Source organism: Abramis brama (assembly GCF_963993115.1).
Source record: "Abramis brama genome assembly, chromosome: 15".
Classification (NCBI taxonomy): domain Eukaryota; kingdom Metazoa; phylum Chordata; class Actinopteri; order Cypriniformes; family Leuciscidae; genus Abramis; species Abramis brama.
In genome coordinates, this window is record NC_139977.1 from 20354504 (window position 1) to 20379330 (window position 24827).

Sequence of the window (24827 nt, forward strand, 5' to 3'; positions counted from 1 at the left end):
CAATTCAGATACAATGTATGTTCAACAGTCACAAGCACATCAACAATAATGCATTTGCCACGTAATGACCTGAGAGCAGGGCGTAAAATGCCATTGCCAATGATAAAGTGGAGCTTCTCTAAATTGGAGGTGGGTCGGTCTTCCAGCATGCTGTTTCCCTGTAGACTGTAATCACTGTCTGTAAACCGTCTGGTCACCTAACAGAGGCAGGAATACACTTTAATACACTACCGTTTACTTTTATTCAGCAGGGATAAACAGTAACTCAGTAAAACAGTAAATACATTTTTAATGTTACAAAAGATTTCTATTTCATAACCGATTTTCAAAGAATTGTTTTTAATCACAGTTTCCACAAAAAATATTAAAAAGCACAACTGTTTCCAACATTGTTAATAATATGAAATTTTCTTGAGCAGTAAATCAGCATATTAGAATGATTTTCGAAGGATCATGTGACACTGAAGACTGGAGTAATGATGCTGAAAATTCAGCTTTACCATCACAGAAATAAATTACATTTTAAAATATATAAGAGTAATAAAAGTATATTTTAAATTGTAATAATATTTTACAAAATGTGGTATTATTTTTAAATGTAGCCTTGGAGAGCATAAAAAAATCTTTCAAATATATATAAAAAATCTTACTGACCCCTAGAGTTTTAAATGATGCAGAGACAACTCTAAGTAAACCATTATTAGGTTGATTCCAACCAGGCAAACAGCAGCGTTTCAACCAATACCATACGGGGTCAGGACTATTTATTCGACTGGCAGACAGGGGGAGTGTTTGAAGACATTTTTTATAATACATTAGCATTTGGTGCCACTAGAGGCACATAAATTACTTCAACTATTAGGAAATGTAATGGATTCTTTGCTATAGACCTCCTCTGTGATCTTTGTTTTCTTCTTTAATGTGAGGGACACCAGCTTATGCCGCACACTGTTCCTCTTCTGGATGTCAGTAGTGGAACTCTGGGAACAATGAAGAAAACTTTCATACATCACATAGGTAACATTTTACAGCAAGGCTTAATCTTGTTAACATTATCATGTCATTACATTACATTAATATGTCTTGGATGTCATTAACTAATGTAGAGCAATGCTTTTTTAGTTTGTACTAGTCTAGGTTAATGTTAATTTATAAATAAAATTTTGTTCATTATTAATTCATGTTCATAATACCTGGACTTTTATACAACTTAATATTAAAACATATTTTTATATGTAAACATAAGTAATATTGATAATATTAATATTAATATTAAGTAATCTATTATTATTTTATTTTCACTGCACCCACCACACTGTAAATGCAAACATGGTATTTAATTAAAAATAGTAAATTGACCTTAATCATTTTTTTTTCAACCTGCTATTAACACTCGCTTTTAGTAAGTTACTTGTACTTTGAGGTTGAAAAATCTTACCAGCTCAGTCTACTTGCTGGATTCATTTAGAAAAAGTAAGTTTATGACCTGTGGGCATGCGCAGATCAGTCCTCTCTACGCTAGACGGTGATATATGGCCACGCCAAGACCTGCCCTTGAATAGCTATTATTGGCTGAAGGAGAAAAACGTAATTTCACGTCACCATTATGGTGATCAGTGTTTGTTTTAGTTGGGCTGTTGACCCTTATATCATTAATTTTAGATTTTGTTTGGCTGCTGTACCTGAGTTATAACAGCCAGATGAACAAATAGAAAAGGTGATCTAATGGTGTTGGTTGTGTTTTAACATAAATCGTTATTTCACAATCATTTGACCTTATTCACTGAACTCATATAGAGCCCAATTTCTGAGTTATGTTTACTTTATTAATTATAGCAGCACTGTCCTGGTACAGCATAATAGTTTTAGCCATTTCAATGAAATCCAAATAATAAAAAATAAAAAAACTTTTTATGTAGGCACACACAGATATCAAGAATTAGCGTATGAATCTCAGCAATGGTGACAAACAGATCACCTCTGATCATAAGCTCATTATTTATTCATGCAGCAATGCATGATGGGAGCCATGAATGAGTTTTGATTGGTTGCACCCAGAATGCACTGCAACATGCTTTATAATTGTCACCATTGTTGAGATTCACAGGCTGATTCTTGATGTCAATGTGTCTATAAACTAACTAATTAAAAAAATATATATTTTTTTTGTATAATGGAAACTTTTAAGAAATTCTAAATATTATGCTGTACAAGGATAGTGCTGCTATAATTAATAAAGTAAACCTAACTAAGAAATTGGTTTCTTTAATTTAAGTGAACTTGAAAAATGAGTGAGCAGAACTAAAAGTGTTAAGTTGTAGGTATTTAGTAATTCTAAGTGGGGATAAATTTATATCAAGCAATCCACACAAAATGAAAAAATTAAGTTAACACTAAGCATGGCTATTAAGTTACATGAACATAAAAAAACGTGCTAGTGGTACTACTTGATTGAGTACTGCACACTTAAAATAAACAAGCTTTTCTAACTCACTAATCTTAAAGATTACTTTGCTTAATTTTTTTGAGGCAACGAGTTTGCATGCTTTTTTTAAGAAAGGTCAACTAATTACATTTTACAGTGCACCTGACTTGTCTCACCTCCTCATCCACCTGCAGGGCCTGCAGCTCCCTTTTGTAGGTCCTCTTCCCCAACGTCTCATAGATTTTAGTCATAACTGGAATCTTCTCAGTGCCGTCACTAATGCTGATATGGTATTTGGGTTCAGGAAGATCTCCCATAAACCTCAACACAGTGATCCACACAGCTAGAGCAGCCTAAAGACACAAAAGAACCATAATATGATATGGCCTACACAGCTTAAATATTATACAGTAAACCTGTAAGCAAAGACTCTGACATCTAATAATCAACATTATTATAATAAATAATAACTTTAAAGCTGCAGTCCGTAGTTTTTCCTCTTTGTCGCCATCTGTGTTTGAAATCTACAGTTGCAGTTATTCGCGAAATTATCAACTTTACGTGGGTTGTGCCTCGGCACGGCACAGCGCGGATGAATCCAATGTTTTGAGGAGAATGTGTGGCTGTCAGTCACCGCGCCGGTGTGGAAACTATCATTCGGAAGTATGGCCAGCATAAGAATTTTCACCGGAAAATGTCATCTGAACAAGTGAGTAACATCCACTTTTGTTCTGACTAACTAAGGGAAAAAAAGCATTGCAGTAAATCGCGCTGATTAAATCTAACAATCACTTATCATATCACGTCAAACCATGCAAATTATACTTTGTTCTCAAATTGGTAATGTTAACAACATCAGCATTGCGTGACTACATTTAATTTAATTTAGTTTAACACCCGTTGTAAAACACAAACGACTTCCGACTTCGGAGTGGCTACAGAAAATTAAAATCTAAAAATTAAAATTAAATGTAGTCACGCGTTTGTATCTTTCTGGATCCGTCATCAAATTGATAAGTTTAATTATATCAAGTGCTGTGAGAAAAGGCTATAAATCTCCACCTCCAACATCCTCACACGTTAAATAGCCTACTAGCCGAGACACCTTCTTTACGTGTACAGATGTGACATAATGACGTAATGGAAAATCCACTAGTACCACTGGAATTAAAAACATTATTACAGTATTACCGTTTAGAATTGAGCTAAGGCAAGCAGATGGCTTTGAACACTGGCTGGTTATGTACTTGCTCAAAAATTTATTTTGGATCATTTTTAACCCAAAAAAGATACTGACTGCAGCTTTAAAAAAAAAAAAAAAAAGCTTACTAGCTGATCTCCTTCATCTTCATGAAACAGCAGAGGTTGTTTCAGTGGCCGCCTTGTATACACGTGTGTGGCATTTCCCTGGAAGTAGGTTGCAGCAAACTTTGCAAACTTATACTCTGATAGGTCTTCCTCTTCATCATCAGGAAGAGGAAGAGGCTCATTAATGACTTCCTCAAACTGTCTCGGAACATTTTCTAGATCCTGTTGCATCCAAACAAAAGCAAACTAAGATAACATGCAATCCAGGCAAGTTAAGTTATTCATTACAGAGATCAATAGTTACAAAGTTCCATACCTCAAACCCTTCTGGTGCTTCGCCCTCCAGGTTGGGAAGGGAGTTGGCATTGCCCAGGAATCCAAACATCTTGTCCACCATTTCGGAGTCGTTGACTGGTTCCAGTTTTTCTCTCTCCATCTGCTCCAGAAGCTCCTTTTTCCTCCGTGTCTCATTCCGCTCAGCCTGCTCTCTCTCCTCCTGCTCTCGGTCGAGCTGGGCCAGACGCTCCTGGTGCTTCCTTGCTGCCTCTGCCCGAGCCCTGCGTGCCGTCATCTGGTTCTTCAGACGCTCCTCTTCATCCAGACGCTGCTGCTCGGCTTCTAACCGACGCTCCCTCTAAACGGAGAGTGTGTGAACAAGTTATATATATATATATATATATATACACACATATAGATAGATAGACAGATAGATAGATAGATAGATAGATAGATAGATAGATAGATAGATAGACAAGTGATAGATAGATATACAGACAGACAGATGATAGATACAGATTTACTACAGATTTACCTCCAGTTTGAGATGCTTGCACAGTCTTCGTGCTATCATTCCTCGTGCATAAGCCTGGATGATCAGGACCGCATGGAAGCGCTCGGAGAAAGTCAGGCGCACCAGGAATCCACGGCACCAGGCCTGGAGCAGAGTGATGCGTGTCCTGGTCGCTTGATACGCCAGGTACAGCTTCCGGGACCTGTACAAGGCCTGAAGCCGCAGGAAACCTACACGCATCTGGAAAGAAGGCATAGTTACAATCAGACAAAAACCTCCAAACAGATTCTGTCTGCTTAGTTTTCACAAACTCACCACAGCATATTGCTTTCTGGAGACGTAGCCTCTCCATATTCGCTGGATTAATGTCACAGCCCTTCTGATCTTCAGGAAGTTAGTTCTGGTAAACAAAACAGACAGATAGGTTACACTTTATTTTAAGGTGTCATTGTTACAGTGTAATTATATATTTAAATACTGAGTAATATTAATCAACTACATGTACTTACTATAGGGTTAGGGTAGGATTTGGTTGAGGGTTAGTTGCATGTAATTATGCATAATTTACTGTTATTACTATGGTAAGTACATGTACCATATGTAACAAGGACACTGTAAAATAAAGTGTTACCGACAGATACATATCAGACTTTATTTATTTTATATTCTGCTCTTCTTCACTCTTTGTTTTTCTCGTACCTCGCTTTCACACCTCTCATAGACTTCTGGATGAAAATGACTTTCTCAGTAATGGTTTTATCTCTTTCAATTTCCAGCTGCATGTCATGATGATCCTACAGCAAATACAGACCAAGTATAGCATTTGTCACAATTCTAAAACACAGCAAAATCTTCACTTTTTTTTTGCTTATTTGTGGCAAACCTTCAGAAAGATTTTTGTCTTTCCCATCTGCCAGTCATCATCTTTCTGCAGAACTGACACAACAATGCGTTGAGAGGTCCCTCGCAGATCTTCCTGTAAGATGACAGACATTCAAAGCTACTTCCTTATAGCAAATTGTCAGCACTTGTCAAATAATACCAACAGAAGGCAATTCTAACAGACTGCAAAAAAAATAAAAAAATAAAGCTTTTAAAAGAGCTGTCAAGCAAACAACATACTCCAGACCTGCAAGTCACATCTGTTGACTGCATTAACAGTAACGCTTTAGACTCGCCTGTTTGAAGGCTGGTTTGACCCCAGGCATAAGGACCCGATAACGGTCCACAAACTCATCAAACGTGTAGCGTATGGGATATCCAGCTCTGCGTATGCGGATAGTCTCCATCATCCCGGAGTAGCGTAACTGCCTGACACATAGTCCACTATCAAACATCTGCAGAGGAAAGAACGAGGGCTGGTATTCAGGGCTCAATTTTTTTCTATATATATATAATGTATAATGGTTGCACTTTATTTTACAGTCCTGTTCCACGTGTACATACTATGTATTTATTATAGCAATTACAATAACTGGGTTATAACAAAGTACTAACCCTGAACCTACCTATAAACCTAACCATGTAGTTACCGTATATTACCAGTACTTTCTTGGGTAAGTACACTGTAAGTGCACATACTGTAAAATAAAGTGTAACCTATATAACATTTATTTTTTACCCAAATTGTCATTTTCTTTTGTAATAAACCTAACAAAATCGAACTAGTTTTATGCTTAAAAAACAAGAATATATAAATCCATTAATAAAAATAAAATCTAAACCAAACCGCTTGCCCAATGTAGGGTGGTTGTAAATAAATAAATAAATACAAATAAATAAATGTTTAGAGTTCTAAAAGCTGGAAATTATACAGCTGCATAATAATGGTATGACAATACTAGAAACTAGATAGTTCAGCAGAATTCACAACAACAATATTTCATACATTATAGAAAGCCAAATGTTTTAGTTTGTAAGCCATAAAAACACATTTACATGATTAATGGATGTGAGATACAGGCTACTAATATGGCAATTGAAACATCTGTTAACAGACTTGAACCTGGCCATAGGGCTTCACATCATCATTATTCTCAAGCCCTGTTTTTAAAGTCTACATCTATTAATTTCTCACAGACATATTAATCGACTCACCATGGGCTTTTTGAGCTCATTGGGTTTGATACAGCGTACAAAGAAAGGCTGACACACGCTCAGCGTCCTCATGAGCAGCTCGAGCGAGCGCTTAAACTGACTGCTTAGAGTTGGGGAGCGCTTCCTTGTCTCCATTCCCTGAAAACACAGAAATTCTCCCATTAACTTCACAGAAAATGAAGAGGACCTTTACTGCCACATACACACAAATACACACTTCACACAAAGCTACAACAAATACCCATACTATGCACATCACAAAGACACTAATTCACCTTTCTGTGTGGCTCTTTTTTGGTCCAATCATTTCTCCTTTCTTTCCTGCCTCTAATAAATGTCATTCTTTCATACTTTCTCCCTCGTTTATCACGTTTCTTCTGGATCTTCATTGGTTGCTTGTATCCTCTATCTACCCCTTCTCTTGCTGTTATTCCCGATGCTTTACAAGCAATGCTTTAAGAAGGCATTGTGAAGAAAAAACGAATCTAGTAGTTTCCCTCTTTTTCAATCTTCGCCCAGCGCCAGGAAAATGAGTAAATGGAATTTCTCTTGCCAAAAACAAAACAAAAAACCTCAAAATAATGCTGAAAAACACCAATGAGAACAAGCTGCATCTAACTTGAAACAGAATCTCTCTGTGGTGACTGGCTTTTTACTCAATTCATCTGGAGAATAATGCCACTGTTAGAGCTATTAAATTATTCTGTCAGCGCACCCTTACAGACTACTTCAACAGAAACCATTTTCAAAGGAGAAAAAAAAAACACAGGAATGGGTTTCGCAAAGGACTATTGAGAAAATGTAGTTTAATAGGAGTCTGAGAGGGACACAAACCACGCCATTGATTACCTTTTGAAGGGATGCAGTGGGCTCCAAATAACCACATAGAAACTGAGGCCAAAAATAAGGTAAAAGATTGAGAGACAGATGGAGGAAAGCAGAGAGAGAGAGAGAGAGAGTTGACTGCTGTTAGCCAAGTCTGCTGAGAATCAGCCAGGAGAGATTAGGGCTGACATCACCACAGAGAGAGTGAGTTACAGCAGCAGAGTTAGTCAGACTGTGCTGACACTGTCACATAGAGTCATGTTAAAGCCTTAGTCTAAAGTTCACTCATTTGTAGGAGTCACTTCTTTTATTCACAGTATTTTTTCCAAGGGCAATTATGCTAGCACATGCCTTGGCTTTTAATATGCAACCCTCACATAAACCTGCATGGCCAGCATTTGGCACTCAGAGATGTGCGGCCTCGCTGGCATGTCGTGAGCATTTTAATGCTGAGCAAATATGGATTCAGTATTGGAAAAGGGCATCACCATAGCAACATCAGCTTGGAAGATCTGCTTGATGAACTTGTTTTTGGATGAGTGCACAAGTTGGATGATGTCACTGTGGAGGCTGTCTCGGTTTTTCTCCAGGAAACCTGAACAATGAAACAAAAGGGGATCATGTTAACTTAAATACGGTATATTATATTTTTGATGAAATCCGAGAGCTTTCTGGCCCACCCATAGACTGCAATGCTATTATGACTTTCAAGGCCCAGAAAGGTAGTAAAGACATCGTTAAAATAGTCCCGGGGAGGGTCAGAAAGCTCTCGGATTTCTTCAAAAAAGTATTAATTTGGAGGTCTTACAGGTTTGGAACAACATGAAGGGAATAATTAAAGACAGAAATTTAATTTTTGGGTGAACTAACCCTTTAAGAGATTAGAAATTGCATAATTCAGTAATGTGTACCTTTAGTTTCATAGTGCACCACTCCAGCAAAGTGCTGAATGCCAAACTTGGTCTCGTGTCTGTGCTTAGGGGGGATGTAGTTGGTATTAAGTTTGTGCTGGGTGTTTAGCTTGTTCAGCATGGTAGCATCTGTTCCCTAAGAAACACAAAAGCAAGTCATGGACATGCAACATGGCTAGATATCCTCCATTAAACTGATGAATAAAAAATTAAGATAGATGCTCAAAAGTGAATCAGCAATGTTCTGCGGTGCTCTACGGACATTACAATCCAATTTATAATCCAAACATACAGAACAGCAACAAAACTCAAACTTTACTTTTGGGAACTTGCTCTCCTCATCAATAAGGGAAATGATATTCATAGGTTTCATGGCAATCATGTCCAAAGCATCCTGGTTGTCGGTGAATTCGATGTGCTGCCAGTTGATATCCTCCAGGTTGTACTCCTCCTGTTCGATTTTGAAAACGTGGCGGACGAAGAATTGCTGCAGGTTCTCATTTGCAAAGTTGATGCACAGTTGCTCAAAACTACAGCAGGAATGAACAAGGATTAGTACTAGTTTGTCCAGAAAATGCTGAAATTGAATGTTCTGTTTACAAATACTCACCTGTTAATAGTGAAATTCTCAAAGCCGAAAATGTCGAGCAGGCCTATAGACCTACGTATAGTCTTGCTTTCTGTGGAAGGAACCCTAAAGATGGCAGCATTGATTTTATCCACTATCCACACAAACAATCTCCCATAGATTCCCTGATGGAGACAAAAAATAGTCCACTTAGTGGATATTGACGACTTCTATGACAAATTGAGAATCAAAACTGGACCATTTATGGATTGTGAACAACCTCACCTTGACAAAAGCATTACGGACATCCAGTCCCTGGTCCACACTGAGAGGAGTGGACACACTTTCCCCCCTGGTGATCAGTGTACGTGTGGTCAGACATGTCATGACATCATGAGGGTCCACCTGTATTGGAGTATTTATTATTGTGATAAACTGTAGAACTAGGTAATGTTCGAAAAATAATAAAATGTAGGCTAATATAAATATGAAAATTGTTTCTCCCAAAATAGAAAAATCATACCTGATTGATTGCAGTTAATTGTAATTAATTACTGTGCTGAAATAAACCTCGTAAATTCAGCACATAATTATTCATATTGTATTGCTATAAAATCTGTTGATGCTAATTATTTTAACTCTATTAATTCTATTTGAGCCAACATAATGCAGTATTGAATATTTATACTGAAGGTCCAATTCATGGACAATTTATAATACAACAGAAATGTTGCAAGCCACTAGATATTTTTTAGTTTAAGAGACCAAGTGTAATTTAAATATGACACACTGAAGAGAGTATTGGACTGGATCTCAAACCTTCCTTCTGACTGCTCTTGAGAACTTTTATGTCTTGCCGCCAGGGGGCAGATGCAAACAAAGAAAATGGTTTTGAAATTCAGTACTGCCACAGCCATTTAAATCAAACTGAAAACAGAACAAAGACTTTGGACAGTGGAAACATAGAGACAGACATTGGAAAGACTGACAGCAGAGTGCTACCGGCAGGAAGTCAGAACAGACTTGTCACGCTGTGCCAGTGTCTACGATAATAACATTAGAATGATGCTCAGTCTGATGCTCACTAATGACTGCATTTATCTCGAACTCCCCTCCCTTTAACTGCACGGATAACACGGTACCAAAGAGCTAATGAAAGAGATGAATCTCAACAAGACAGCAGAAACAAGCCCCTTCAAGTAACAGCAGCTTCAAGACTGCAATACACTGAAGTAAAAATGGGATTAAACCAAAGCTAAAAGACATATACAGAGTCAGTGCAGAGCAAGGATATATTTATACACATTCTTTATTCTGCACAATTCTTTAGTGCAAAATATTCCTCTGAAACGGCTGTCCGTTTCTTCTGACGCAGTGTGATCTATTAGTTAATGTCAAACAATAGTCAAAAGGCTATTTAAGCATTCAGGTCTGGCTCCATTCTGGAATTGGAGACTCATTTTTCACTATTTAATTCATTTCAAAGCAAAAAATAAAGTCTCAGCTTTGAATATCCTTTTATCCAAACCAAAAGTTTATAATAAGAAATAGTCACACTGTGAGATATAAGGTCATAATTGTGTGACTTAAAGTCGCAATTATGAGAAAAAAGTTGCAAATGCGAAAGAGTCACATTGTGAGATTATTCACATTGCAGTTATTAGATATAAAGTCCAATTTATATAAAGTCGCAATAATGCGAAACAGTCACAATTACAATGAATAAGGTTGCAATTATCTTTTTCACTTTGAGGTGGAAATGAGCATCCATATGTTTCTCACAAATATCACATTACAGAAAAAAAGGGCTGAAAATGTCACTTCATGTTGACTTTAAAGCTCTCTAATGCGTTCACATGTACCTCACCTCTAACAGATTGGCTGCTTTGGTCAGGTCAGGTGAGCGAACCACTACACAGGTATCCAAGTTCTTTGAAGTTCGAGCTGTTGGGGCAACACAAAAGAAACGTGCTATTTAGCTAGTCTGTCACGTCTTGTGGGGCTGACAATTATTATTAATAACAACACTTTCTACCTTCAAAGTGCATGTTGCCCATATGCAGGATGGCAGCCAGCAGTTTGGAGATCTCCCAGTTTTCTGTGTCAGTAAACATCAGGACCTTCATGGCTGACAGAATGCTTGAGTACTCCTTCATATCATTCCTCCCCTCACAGACGGTACAGTTTCCCTGGATGACAGGCCAAGAGAGAAGGACACAGCGGATACGAACACGCAGCCTTTTACAAACACTCTCTTTAAACACACACACATATATAAATATATATATATATACACACTGAAGAGCTAAAACATTATGACCACCTGCTGCCAAAACAGTGCCGACCCACCGAGGCATGGACTCTACAAGACAGCTGAATGTGTCCAGTTGTATTTGGCGCCAAGACATTAGCAGCAGATCCTTCCAGTCCTGTAGGTTGCGAGGTGGAGCCACTGTGGATCAAACTTGTTGGTCCAGCACATCCCACATATACTCAATTGGATTGAGATTTGGGGAATTTGGAGGCCAGAGCAACCCCTTGAACTCTTCATCATATTCCTCAAAAGATTCCTGAAAAATGTGTGCTGTGTGGCAAGATGTGACATCCTGCTAAAAGAGGTCACTGCCACCAGGGAACACCATTGCCATGTGTAGCAAGTCTGGGATGTAGCAAGACTGAAACAATGTTTAGGTAGGTGGCACGTGTGAAAAATAAATATACACATTAATGGCCGGACCCAGAGATTCCCAGCAACACATTGCCCAGAGCATCCATTTCCTCCACCAGCTTGTCGTCGTCAGCACATCCTGGTGCCATCACTTCCCCAGGTAAATGCTGCACACGTATAAGGCCATCCACGTGATGTAAAAGAAAATGGGACTCATCGGACCAGGCGACCTTCTTCCACTGCTCTAAGGTCCAGGACCGACGCTCGCATCTAATGTACCCTGACCTGTGACTACTCATAATGTTTTGGCTCACCAGTGTGTATATTATATATTAAGGAATAGTACCAAAAATGATCATTCATCATTTACTCTTCCTCATGGTGCATGAGAATGGTCATTTTTGAGTAAACTATTTCTTTAATGGAAAGGGTCTATTCAAATGCTTTCATAATATACAGGAAATTGTGTAAAAGTGTATTAGTCTGTGCTGATAAAACACAGGCCCTCACCATAGTAAGATAAATGTAGTCTTTGGCCAGGCCCAGCCCTAATTTATTCTTCTGATCAGGGCTCATGCCTGCAAGCATACAGTAGAATATATGGTAGTTCCTCTCATTGGCTGCCTACAAAGACAATGAAATGTAATCTCATCACTGACATCAGCATAAGCAATAGCATGATAATGAGACAGACCGTAAGACACATTCTGCCCATCCTCAATCTCTCACCTGTCTGCAAACTCTTGATTTCTCCAGCAGGTACTGCTCGACCTTTGCCCCCTCGATAGCTCCACGCTTGTTGAAGTGAATGTCAATGTATTTCCCAAATCGGCTGGAGTTGTCATTGCGTATGGTCTTAGCATTACCGAATGCTGTGGGAACAGGGGAAACTTCAAATAACAAATCTCAATTCCACGGCAAACAGCAAAAGCATTTGGTGTGGTTACAAAGCCCTGTCGTCTTTTGATACAGGGTTGAGCAAAATTCTGAATTCACACAAAGCTGAATTGACAAACGTTTTTTATTCATACAATATTTTATTCATAAAAACTAAACCTGACAGCACTTTTTATTCAGATTTTTTTTATTTTTTACAAAAGTCTTTTTCCTACTCTATTCAAGTTCAGGAATTTAATTTTAAAGGAATGTTAATTTCTATTCTGATAGGCGCACTATCCTGCTTTCATAGCATACTGTGTTTAACAAGTTCTGGCAATTACAGGATCAGTGTCAGGTAGGTTTCATGTCATTAGGTTTAGAGATGATCTTCCTGACCTTCTAAAATAGGGTTGGCCTCCAGGACCTGCTGCTCAATCCAGGAGTGTTGGCCACTGATAGCTGCCAAGAACTGCAAAATGAGCTTGGTGCTCTCCGTCTTCCCAGCTCCAGACTCACCACTGAACACGCAACATGGTCAACAGAGTCATGTGCATTAACCAGAGAATTATACTGTGGTTAACTTATCTTAAACCATTACATGCTTTGATTTACCTGATGATGCAGCACTGGTCCTTATTGTTCCTTTGCATGCTGAAGTAGCAGTTGTCTGCAATGCCAAAGATGTGTGGCGGCATCTCTCTTAACTTTTTGTTTGTATAGAGGCGAATGTGATCAGGTGTGTAGATGGGCAGGAGCTGGTATGGATTCACTGCTATCAGGATCGATCCCGTGTACGTCTGAAATACATTATTGTGAACACATAAGCCGCTTTTCCACCATCGGGCCAAACCGTTCTCGTTGCTTAACTGTTCCATTCTGTGGCGCTTTGTTTCCATTCGCTTGTGTTACTCCGCTCATCACTACACGCGTTTTACAAGCACGGTAAGCCAACCGTGATGAGAATTCCAGGCCGAGAACAATTTATAATCGTGCCGTGCCAAACCCAGCACAAGTGGAAATATAACCGTAATAGTTCTTTACCATTCTTAGAACAGTTCGGCGATGGTGGAAAAGTAGCTATGTACTATGAACAGGACTTCGAATTGTTGCAAATGTGACGAAAATCCTTAGCATTTGCAACAATTATTTAAAATCAAGTCTTTGGGGACAGTTGAGAAAACTTTGTGCGTAATTATGTGATTTCATCAAATATCATGACAATTTGACTTCCCTCACTGAACCACAAATATTTTTTTTGGTTATGAACTATAGCAACTTTGTGAGTAAGACTGTAAAAAAAAAAGTTTTATGTTAAAATACTTTCCGATCCAAGCTTTATATGCAGAGCCAACTATTATAAAGTCAGTTTAACTATTCATTTTATTTATTTAATCATTTATGACATATAACATGTTATGGTGTTCACAAACCCAACATTATTGTTTTTCCTGTTCCTCTTTCAAAATGTAAAACTGATATCATGACAGAATTTCCATATTTGAGCTCAGATCAATAACATCACTGAACTGTATAACTTTCACAGTGAGCGTTATGAATCAGTCAGACCCTCCAGTTCAATGAATTGGAAGGTCTGTGCTAATGCCAATGCACTTTTATACCATCAAGAAAGAGCAAGTGACAAGAAAATTGGAGACTGACCTTCTAGATAAGCAAAAAGTAACTACATCTGATCAGCTAAATGCACTAAACACATTTCCATACAAATGAGTCCTACGCAAGGTCTGTCTGTGCCCAATGATTGAAATGATTCAAGCATCCATTTAAACTATGACAAAGCTACAATGCCTTCCATTAAGCATTCTAGTGGTGAGAACGGCTAAATGGGATTCAATGATGAAACAAAATGAAAAGGTCACATTTCACAAAGCCAATGTGATCTGAAACCTAAAACAAAAACAACAAGCAAAAAACCTATTCCACATAAGAGACCAAAACAAATCATTCTTTTTTTTTTTCTCAGTTGTTTTATGGAATGAAAAAACACACCCAGATTTTATATTCAGCAAACGCTGTCTGAAATACATTGTTCAGTCATAAATCAATGCCAATGTTCTAACAACAGTCTATTTTTCTAAGTCAATAAGTTTTGAAGCATAAAATCTTTAAAAATATATTTCATGCTAAGCAGCAACAAACCAATGTTGTTAAAAAAGTATCATCTGCAATTAAAAGTCAGCATTTATCTGTTTTCTACCCATTTTACTTCTATTATCTGACGTATTTCTTAGTGAAAGAGGATATTAAGTGAGAAAACATGGACTTTGATCAAATAAGGCCAAAATAAGAATTTGGCTACTGGTTAACATTATGCAATAGTCTAAATCAGGGGTGTCAAACTCAGTTCCTGGAGGGCTAAACTCTGCAGGGTTGTGACCCTCCAGGAACTGAGTTTGACACCCCTGGTCTAAATGATGTAACGTTTACTGTTTTTATATTGTAATTGCGGTCACTATATCTGAAAAAATAATCGTCATGATTTTTTGAGCACAATCGTGAAATTCCCATGCAATAAAATTAACATCGAAGACCAGAGAGAAAAATGTCAAAGTTCAGGCTTACATATATGACCCTGTCGTTGTAACGGATCAAGAGATTTCTGAGGATACCAGCTTCATTCAGGTCCCCGAGACGGATCATGTCCTCCACTCCATGAATGGAGGTTGGGTGCATGGGCTTGATGTTTGTAGCATTCTGAAGAGAGATCCAATGCTCCTTTATGGGGGAAAAGACAGACTATTAAACCTCCTTTTCTGATTGGTAGAGAAAGTGCTTTCATAGTTCACTAACTGGTCTTCTCTCGCATGTTGGGCGTAATTATGAGTGGTACACACTGAAAGACCCACCTTTCCTTCATCATCCAAGACCTGAATTTGACCCGAATCACAGAGTTTGACCACGGCGCCAACAGGGACATCAAACTCACGGCCTGTTCTAAGGTCCAACCAGACATAGTCCCCCTATGGGACAACCAATTAAATGAAATCTTTAAACAATCAATACCAAAATATAAGTCATCGAGAAAATTCATAAATAATTGCAAAAACAGACTAAAAACAAAAATTTACATTTTAAGTAAATAAAAGACTGTTTCGTTTTGTATTTGGTTCTCTGTAAAACATTTTTTAAAATTTAATATAAAGCATGGCACCCTATGCTTATTATGCCTACCCTATGCCTTATGCCTATTAAATCTTAACCTCAGTCACCTGCCGACTGTTATATTGTTAATGTAATCGACCGTAGTCCCAACAGGTCCAGCACAGTGATTTTTTTTTGTCATAGCAATAAGACTCATTGAGAATGCAAGGTGGCCATTGCACTAAAACAGGAACATGATTTAAAGCAGCTTCATTCAAATTGATTATTGGAGTGGAAAACTGGATATAGTTCAGTTTGTCCAGGGAAAGTGTGTTAATAATGCTTGATGTTCTAGCTGCCAAATTACTGTGTCCTTCGAGCAAGTAAAGAAGTTTAACACTGAGTAAGAACATAAGAACAAATCTTACCTGTTGCAGAATGACCATGTTTCTGGTTTAGAGTTTTGACATTAGAAGTCACCATGTGAGGGACCTATACAGGATAAAAATAAAGAGAATAAGAGAACATTAAAAATTAATGTATCAAATAAAAAAAAGATCAAAGCAAATGCACAGTACAGCATGTAATGATAAAAAATTTAAATAAAATAGTCTACACCGACTTTGCAAATAATTATTAAACAAAGATATTATGGCGTTTCAAATAAAAGCAAGAATCTGATCACAGTTTCACATTGCATCATACATTTTAAAATGGAATTATAATGGAGGAACATTTTTACAATATACTGTAGCTAGTAAGAATCTACTGATCCCAAGAGTATTAAAGACCAAAAACATCTCGAACTTTGCAGAGCACAGAAGAGCTGTGTGGATCAACCCAAAAAGTATACTAGATCACCGATTGAGGCATCTTATCCTGCAATGAAAACCACAACAAGGTTACAGTTTATTTTAAGATAAGAGATAACAGATAAGATAACAGAAACGGCCATTTACTGCCATTATAAAGCTTGGAAGAGCCAGGACATTTTTTAATATAACTCCGATTGTATTCATCTGAAAAAAGAATGTCATATACACCTAGGATGGCCTGAGGGTGAGTAAATCATAAGGTAATTTAAATTTTTGGGTGAACTATCCCATTAATGTTGATGATCGCTTTATTTTACATATGCAACTGCTTACATTTGCTATCACTTGTTTCTGCTTCTTCACATGTCTTTTGATCTGGAGATTCTGTACTCTTTCAGAAGATGTGTAATAGCGCCCCCTACCGTATAACAATGAAAACACGGAAAGCCGGAAAATTCCGTCAATGGCGGGAAAGATTTGAATAATAAAATAACAGATCCAGTGCTCCAGACTCCATAGGGTTAACCGTGCAGCAGTCCATGGCAGGTCAGGTGAACAGCAGGGAGGGAGAGGGAGTCTTTAGGAGCTTACACAGATTTCTCTAGATAATGCCAGCAACCATATCCCCCTGTAGCCCAAGACTGGTTGCCCACTGAAGCTAAGCAGGGCTGAGCCTGGTCAGTACCTGGATGGGAGACCTTCTAGGAAAAACCAGGTTGCTACTGGAAGAGGTGTTCGTGAGGTCAGCAGGGGGTGCTCACCCTGTGGTCTGTGTGGGTCCTAACGCTCCAGTATAGTGATGGGGACACTATACTGTCAAAGAGCACCATCCTTCGGATGAGATGTTAAACCGAGGTCCTGACTCTCTGTGGTCACAAAAAATCCCAGGATGTCTTTTGAAAGAGTAGGGGTGTAACCCCGGCATCCTGGCCAAATTTGCCCAGTGGCCTCTGTCCATCATGGGCTCCTAATCATCCCAATATAAATAATTGGCTTCATCACTCTGTCTCCTCTCCACCAATAAGCTGGCGTGTGGTGGTCGTAAAATGGCTGCCGTCGCATCATCCAAGTGGATGCTGCACATTGGTGGCGGTTGAGGAGATTCCCGCCTTCTATGTAAAGCGCTTTGAGTGCCGCTTTAAAGCGCTATATACTGTAAATGTAATGAATTATTATTATTATTAAGCTTGTCACTATGCAAACTGTTGTTTGTAAATTCCAGCTGAATCATTTCCTTGTGCGTTTTTTCTCCTTCTTCAACACTGCATAACCAATTCCATCCTCACCTGCGTCATGAGGAGGCATCATAAAAATGCCTGATTTAACTGCCTCACAGATCTATTTTTGAGTTTCATGTCACTATTATCAAATGAAATGTGAGAATGTAGTTTGGGGAGTAAGACTGAGGTATGTGTTACCTCCTGTGCTGTCCTCATGGCACACTCAATAAGAAGATTAGTACGAATGTTAATCACAGATTAAGCACAATATAAAGACCAATTTTGTTTTTAAGAATGTGATGCAGAATGCAGAAAAGTGATACAATGCATAAATGAAGTAATCGGTAAAGATATGTAGATGAACTTGACCTTTGTTCATTTGAGTTTTGCAAATTCAGTTAACACTGAGAGATGAAGGTGAAACGGAAGGGACGTCACATCACCTGCTCTGGGTCACGTTAGGCCTTCAGCAGAGACTGACGCCGCGTCTCAATTCGCCTACTTACACTACGCCCTAAAAGTATGTACTCTTTTTGTGAAGAAAACGTACATACTTTTGAGCGTGTAGCAGAAGAGCTTTGAAACAATCTGTATTGTAAAAAGCGGTATATAAATAAAGGTGACTTGACAAGAGTAGAAAAGCTTTGGGACATACTATCACGTCATAAAATAACATCTGTTCTCTCTGTCGCTTAACACGTATCCTGTCACGTAAACTGACCTGTCAATCATCTGAGAAAAAAATCCTCCACATTTAATTTAATTTCCTACTGTATCGGAGAGAAAGGCAGTTGGAAGTTGATCTGCCAGTCACAGGTCTTTTTTAATGTGGAGACTCACCTCATATTCATGCATAACAAAGCATTTAAAAGTTAATGGCCAAGCGGAACTTTAAAAAAGTTCACGTTGTTGTTGCAGATGAAATATAACATGGATATTATTACATAAATATTTTTTATCAGCTTAAATGTTGATTATTAGTCACTCAAACCCCTTTATCTAAACCATTGATCGTGCACATCCGCCATGTTTTGTAGTTTTCTGAACACTTTTTACTTTTTACTGAATGCTCCTCCAAAGCGCAATGGGTTGTGGGAAATATTAGCTCTACACTTAGATCCACACTTCGAAAAACCACCGGAAAAAGCAGACCATCCGGGCACTTCTGGCATACTCTTTTCAACATACTATGCTTTGGGACACACTTATTTTAAGCTCACATACTGTTTAGGATGGATAGTATGGACATTGAGACACAGGGTGACATTATGTTAGTGTGTCACATGTTCAAACACAGAACTTCTCTCAACAATGTCCTCTAAATTAAGATGCAAACAGGAGACTTTGAGGAAAGATTTGCGAAGTTATTCAAATAAAACCACATCTTTAAAAGACTCAGTTTGCATACTGAGAGACAAAATGCAGTTTGTACATAGTATGAATAACATATGTGTAGGCCAAAACACGGAAACGAGTTAGCATTTTAGCAGTTTTGGTTCCACTGTCCTGAAGTCTAAGTTTAATTTATTGGCAGGTCTGTGAAACAAAACTAGGCCAAAGGCCAATCAAAAATAGCCCAATGACCTTATTTCACATTCATATTTTACAGTCACTGTTATTAAACTGAATTTCAACTTTAAAATCACAATCTAGTAGTAATCATAAACATCATATTGTATTCATAAAGGAGCTCACTGGAGGTCAAAGGCAGTTCAACTCCCTCAAAATCATCTAGCACAGTTTTATCAATGGAGGAATATAAAACATTATACAAGCATTACAAGCATTTCAGACAAATGCAGTTTATGCAATATGTGAAACCTTTAACACACGGGGGAAAAAAATCAATCCGTGGCAACAATTTTAAAGTAGCCCAATTCCACTTGGCAACCCTGGACATTAACAAAAAAAAGAAGAAGCGTGAAGTCCGCACACTGAAAATAGCTGCTCCAAATGAATTTATTAATGGTACGTTTCGAGCATCAGGTCTTTATCAGGCACAATACCAATTTAGAGTAAAAGTCAACTTTAAATAGAAACAGGTAATCACCTTAATTGGGCCCACACACAAAAACATGTGACATAATACAGGTCATGAAAAAAATAAAAAAAATAATAATAATAATAAATAAAATAACACTATCAAAAATCGAACAACATCTGTATTAATGGAAAAAAAACAACAACCAGGATATATATATATATATACAAACAACTTAACTAATAATCAACAACAGATGAAGAAATGGCTCAATCATTATAAAAAGGGCTTAATATCAAAATCCTCATTCAACTCTAATAGTGACAAAGTATTTAAGGCAGTGATCTCAAACTCAATTCCTGGACGGCCACAGCTCTGCACAGCTCCAACCAGCTCCAACTCACACCTGCAAGGAAGTTTCTAGTAATCCTGAAGACTTGATTAGCTGGATCAGGTGTGTTTGATTAGGGTTGGAGCAAAACTGTGCAGAGCTGTGGCCCTCCAGGAATTGAGTTTGAGATCACTGATTTAAGGTATAAATCCAAAAACAATCCCTCTGTAATAATTTCTTCTCATAATCTCCTTCTCTTAAGGGTTTTTTACCTTCTCTATACCGATATATTGTAAAACACTGACATTATGGCCTACTTGTCTAAAATGAGACGCTATAGGACTACGCACATCTCCGGTCCTAATATTACTGCGATGTTCGCTAACGCGGGTACGCAATGATCTGGACGTTTTACCAACATATGCAAAACCACAAGGGCAACGAATCAGATAAATCACATGAGTAGAAGCACAGGTAATAGTACCACGTATCGGAATATTGCGGCCAGTGCATGGACGACTAAAGGAATTGCACTTATGTGTAAAGGCACACTGGACGCAATTGCCACACCTGTAATTGCCTGGAGGAAGAGTTGGAATACCTTGTTTTCAACCCTGGACATTAAACATCATCAGCCGAACAGGTAAACTCATCTACTCACTAGTCTACTTTTACAGCCTCATTGTGTTTATAACCACACTCTTAAAAACTATTCTAACTCAAACTTTCAAGACAAAAACAGTTGACGGAAGCTAAGTGATGGTGATGATGTTGTAGTCACGCAACTGTGGTGTAATTAATGTATAGCCTACATTTAGCTGTTTACTTCAAACTTTTTTAAAAAACAATGTGTAAGAATCATAAACTTTTGTTGGCCACTGATCTTATTTTCTGCAATAATTCAAAAGCCTATTGAGTTTTTGTCGAGGGAACCAGGGTGATACTAACTCTGGGTTGCCCTCTAGCACTCTGTTCACAAAACTATAGATTTTGAACATTGGAGAAGCTACTCTAAAACTGTAGCCTGCCAAGATGCTAATTTTAAGTAAATAAACTACACTTATTTTATTTTAAAAACTGAGTTTAAAACATAGCTACAAATAGTAGCATTTCTACACAATATTTTTTTAGTTAGTTGTTCCCCAACACTGGCAGCTTGGAGAAAATAAAGGATCTGGCAAAAAATAGTACATGAAGACATCACGCTATAACATTTAAAGAGATAATAGATTAAAATGTAAACTGTCTGGGTTTTCTCGCCTAACCACGTCTAATCTCACAGTTTATGGGATCGGTATAATGGCAGAAACACTATGGGAAAAAGTATGGGGAAAAAAACCTGTTTGGTTACAGACATTCTTCAAAATATCTTCTTTTGTGTTCAGCAGAAGAAAAAAATTCATACAGGTTGAGGGTGAGTAAATGATGGCAGAATATTCATTTTTGGGAGAACTATCCCTTTAGCAGTGAAGCACTGAATAAATAATGAACGTGTTCCCTTATTATTGCTCATGTGTTTCTAGACTTATAGGTCAGACTTTTATTTGGCTGGTTTCATAACCAGTCGTTTGCTAAGCCAACCAAGACTCACTAAAGGTCTTAAATCCTGTGCCCCTCTAAACTCTTAACTGCTTTATTCAGCATGTCACTGAGTGCCAGAGGCAGATTAACACAGTTACTTCCTCTGTGTCTGTCAGCTCAGCAGCATGTCAACGCAATTCACTTCTCTGTAGAAGATGCTGCATGCCATCCACACAAACACACGTGGATGAGTTTTACACTTAAAATAAAAAATAAAATAAAAAATGTAAGTAGGAAATGAAAATGTAGTAGGTATAAATTAATATTAATATATATACTGTATAAATATATATATATATTGTAAAAAAGTAAATAAAAAAACACAAGTAGTAGTAGTCATGATTAATGATAATGTTAACACTTATAATAAGGTTCCATTAGTTGAGGTTAGTTAATGCATTAATAGAAATGAGCAATACATTCCTGGCAGTCCTTATTAATATTTGTTAAAAAATAAATTATTAAAAATATAACTGTTTATTGTTAGTTCATGTTAGATACAGTGTTTGAATTAAATAATACTTTAGTAAATGTTGAGATTAACATAAACTGAGATTAATAAATGCTTTAGAAATATTTTTCATTGTCAGTTCATGTTAACTTATGAAGTTACCTAATGTTAATAATATCTGATAATTAACATCTGGTTACTTTATTTGGTAACACTTTATTTTACAGTGTCCTTGTTACATATGTTACATGTACTTATAGTAATAACAGTAAATTATGCATAATTACATGCAACTAACCCTCAACCAAATCCTAATCATCTTAAGATGTTATTGTTACAGTGTAATTATAAATGTACTGTAAGTACTGAGTAATATTAAGCAACTACATGTACTTACTATAGGATTAGGGTATGATTAGGATTTGGTTGAGGTTTAGTTGCATGTAATTATGCATAATTCATTGTTATTACTATGGTAAGTACATGTAACATATGTAACAAGGACTCTGTAAAATTACCAAATAAAGTGTAACCATAAAGTGTAACCCTTTATTTTAAGGTCTTTGTTACAGAGTAATTTTAAATGTAAGTACTGACTAATGTTAATTAACTACATGCACTTACTATAGGATTAAGATTTGGGTTTAGTTTAGGATTAGTTACATGTAATTATGTATAATTTATAGTTATTGCTCTAGTACTATGTGCAACAAAGACACTGTAAAGCAGTGATCTCAAACTCAATTCCTGGAGGGCCACAGCTCTGCACAGTTTTGCTCCAACCCTAATCAAACACACCTGATCCAGCTAATCAAGGTCTTCAGGATTACTAGAAACTTCCTTGCAGGTGTGAGTTGGAGCTGGTTGGAGCTAAACTGTGCAGAGCTGTGGCCGTCCAGGAATTGAGTTTGAGATCACTGCTGTAAAGTAAAGTGTTACCTACTAATTTCTAATACTTAATGGTTATTTTTGCCTTGTTTTCCAGTAAATATATCTAAATTTCTTTACAACAATATCAGGAGAAATAGCATAAGACACTGTAACAATTGAGAAATTAGAAAATGCCGGACAGTCTGGTTGAAGAGCGACCAGACCCTGAGAGGACAAAGGACCTCTCTGGAAATTAACATTTGAACACCCCCTCGTGCACTATTGAGACGAAAGTCTCACCTCAGAGTCATCCTAATCTACATCTCTTTCCCTCATCCCCCTCTCCTTCTCCCCCATGCAAAGATCACCAAAAACTCACCCAAGAATATATGGTTTAATGTGAATGATTAACATTGAGTATTATACATATTTAGTATCATTTGAAATGTCTCATTGCGACTGGTACAAATGTCTCATTCCCAAATAAGTAAAACAAAAGGTAATAAGGTTTTTAAGAGTTTAGGGATAACTGGCACACAAGGAGGGGTTAGTCTCTAGACAAATGGTCTCCCTACACCCAAAGGTGTCAACTCAGAATGCAAATTCAGATGTTTCCATGTGAAAGGTTCTGGCTATATAATGAAATGCAGCAGGGAATTCGGGGCCTTCTGTTACTCAGATGAGCTCATGATGTTGAAGGACCTCAAAGAATTCAGCATCATGTATTTCCTGATGTCGGGTTCGCATCTCTTCTCTTTATTCCAGAGCTTTTGATGTTTTGTATTGATTATCTTTGAATTGATTATGAAATTGGCATGATACATTTACCTGACATAATAAATTGTTACATTTGATTATTCTAACCGTTTTTGACATTATTTTCATTAAAGAGTTAAAAGGAATAGTCAAACATTCGCTCACATTTAATGATGCACAGATATCATTAAAACCTTTTCATTTATGGAGTCAGATGAAATAACGAGAGAATACATATTCAAATGTATTGCATTTAATCAAAAAATACTTTGCCTCGAGAAAAGACAGTAACACGTAGAGACCTTCCGCGCTGGTCGGATGCCGGACTTTGGGCCGATCGAGCATGAGCTTACAAAGTGCTAAGAATACATAATAAATTGTATTTATTTTTCTTACCCTACAGGCTTTGTATTCTTGTTTCAAGCATAAACCTTGGTAACTTTGATTCATGATTAAAAAAAAGAAAATTCTACTTGCCAATGCGTAGTAAAAATGTACGTAATTCAAGATATTTTCTTTAAAACATCTTATTTTCTCACACAATTTGGCTTCTTCAGTAAATTTAACAAATTTTACGTATGTTTCATTATTTTCATAGAAAAAAAGGAAGATATTTGCTTGCTTATGCAAAAGTATTTCACAATTCTTCTCTCTCTATAGGAATGTATAAATGGTTCCTCCTGAGGCCTGGTACAGAGAGCGGCAGAGCAAAAAACAGTCAGCAGTAAGTAGCTTTCTGTAAAGCCTTAAAAGAGCATGTGGTGCTGGACGGCTAAGCCCTGAGTCTGAACACTTACTCACCTCACAGTGACTCAAGAGTTTATCTTGCTTTTCTTTTCTCCCTTCTTCTATCTTTGCACCTCTTATCTGTTCGTCCCTCTGTCACCAGATGTTATTTAGGTCCACACGTCCAGGTTCAAGAGCTGATCTGGAGTCAGGTGATTGACAGGTGTATCAGACAATGATATCAGAGTATAAAGCACACTCTTCGACAGTCGCTCAATTGTGTCGTTGTCCTCTTACGTATGTCCTACTGTGGACTACCTGTTGATGTGTGATGCTGGGTAATGCAGCAGGAGAGCAGTGGCAGCATTCAGCGTCTCCTTCAATGGCACTCCTGATCCAGCTTAGAGGAGGTGGGGTTAGACACGGTCGGCCACTGTGGGGGAGGGAAGGCTTGACACAAAGGTCTGCTGGTCACTTCAACTGAGGTACATGGCCACTAGTTTCCCGTTACACGTTCATCTCCTCT

The 24827-nt window shown here is 37.6% G+C and overlaps 1 protein-coding gene across 2 annotated transcripts in view; it reads right to left on the bottom strand.

The window, feature by feature from the left end:
• myo7ab (myosin VIIAb) overlaps positions 1 to 24702 on the bottom strand; it is a 40375-nt gene extending 15673 nt beyond the window's left edge. Inside the window, exons 1-27 of one of the 2 annotated variants that reach the window (XM_084137476.1) lie at positions 24377 to 24660; positions 15999 to 16062; positions 15336 to 15449; positions 15052 to 15204; positions 13084 to 13268; positions 12868 to 12989; positions 12322 to 12464; positions 12103 to 12216; positions 10960 to 11113; positions 10792 to 10868; positions 9210 to 9329; positions 8967 to 9109; positions 8676 to 8886; positions 8357 to 8492; positions 7934 to 8040; positions 7470 to 7511; positions 6621 to 6758; positions 5702 to 5860; positions 5407 to 5499; positions 5223 to 5317; positions 4839 to 4923; positions 4545 to 4763; positions 4050 to 4367; positions 3755 to 3955; positions 2602 to 2778; positions 891 to 980; positions 70 to 197 (exon numbers count right to left, since the gene is read on the bottom strand). In XM_084137476.1, coding sequence (XP_083993602.1) covers positions 70 to 197; positions 891 to 980; positions 2602 to 2778; positions 3755 to 3955; positions 4050 to 4367; positions 4545 to 4763; positions 4839 to 4923; positions 5223 to 5317; positions 5407 to 5499; positions 5702 to 5860; positions 6621 to 6758; positions 7470 to 7511; positions 7934 to 8040; positions 8357 to 8492; positions 8676 to 8886; positions 8967 to 9109; positions 9210 to 9329; positions 10792 to 10868; positions 10960 to 11113; positions 12103 to 12216; positions 12322 to 12464; positions 12868 to 12989; positions 13084 to 13268; positions 15052 to 15204; positions 15336 to 15449; positions 15999 to 16016 — 3542 coding nt within the window. In that variant the 5' untranslated portion in view covers positions 16017 to 16062; positions 24377 to 24660. Of the gene's footprint in view, positions 1 to 69; positions 198 to 890; positions 981 to 2601; positions 2779 to 3754; positions 3956 to 4049; positions 4368 to 4544; positions 4764 to 4838; positions 4924 to 5222; positions 5318 to 5406; positions 5500 to 5701; positions 5861 to 6620; positions 6759 to 7469; positions 7512 to 7933; positions 8041 to 8356; positions 8493 to 8675; positions 8887 to 8966; positions 9110 to 9209; positions 9330 to 10791; positions 10869 to 10959; positions 11114 to 12102; positions 12217 to 12321; positions 12465 to 12867; positions 12990 to 13083; positions 13269 to 15051; positions 15205 to 15335; positions 15450 to 15998; positions 16063 to 24376 lie in introns of both variants that reach the window. The other variant, XM_084137477.1, reaches the window with a different exon arrangement.
• Between the last annotated feature and the right edge of the window lie 125 nt (positions 24703 to 24827).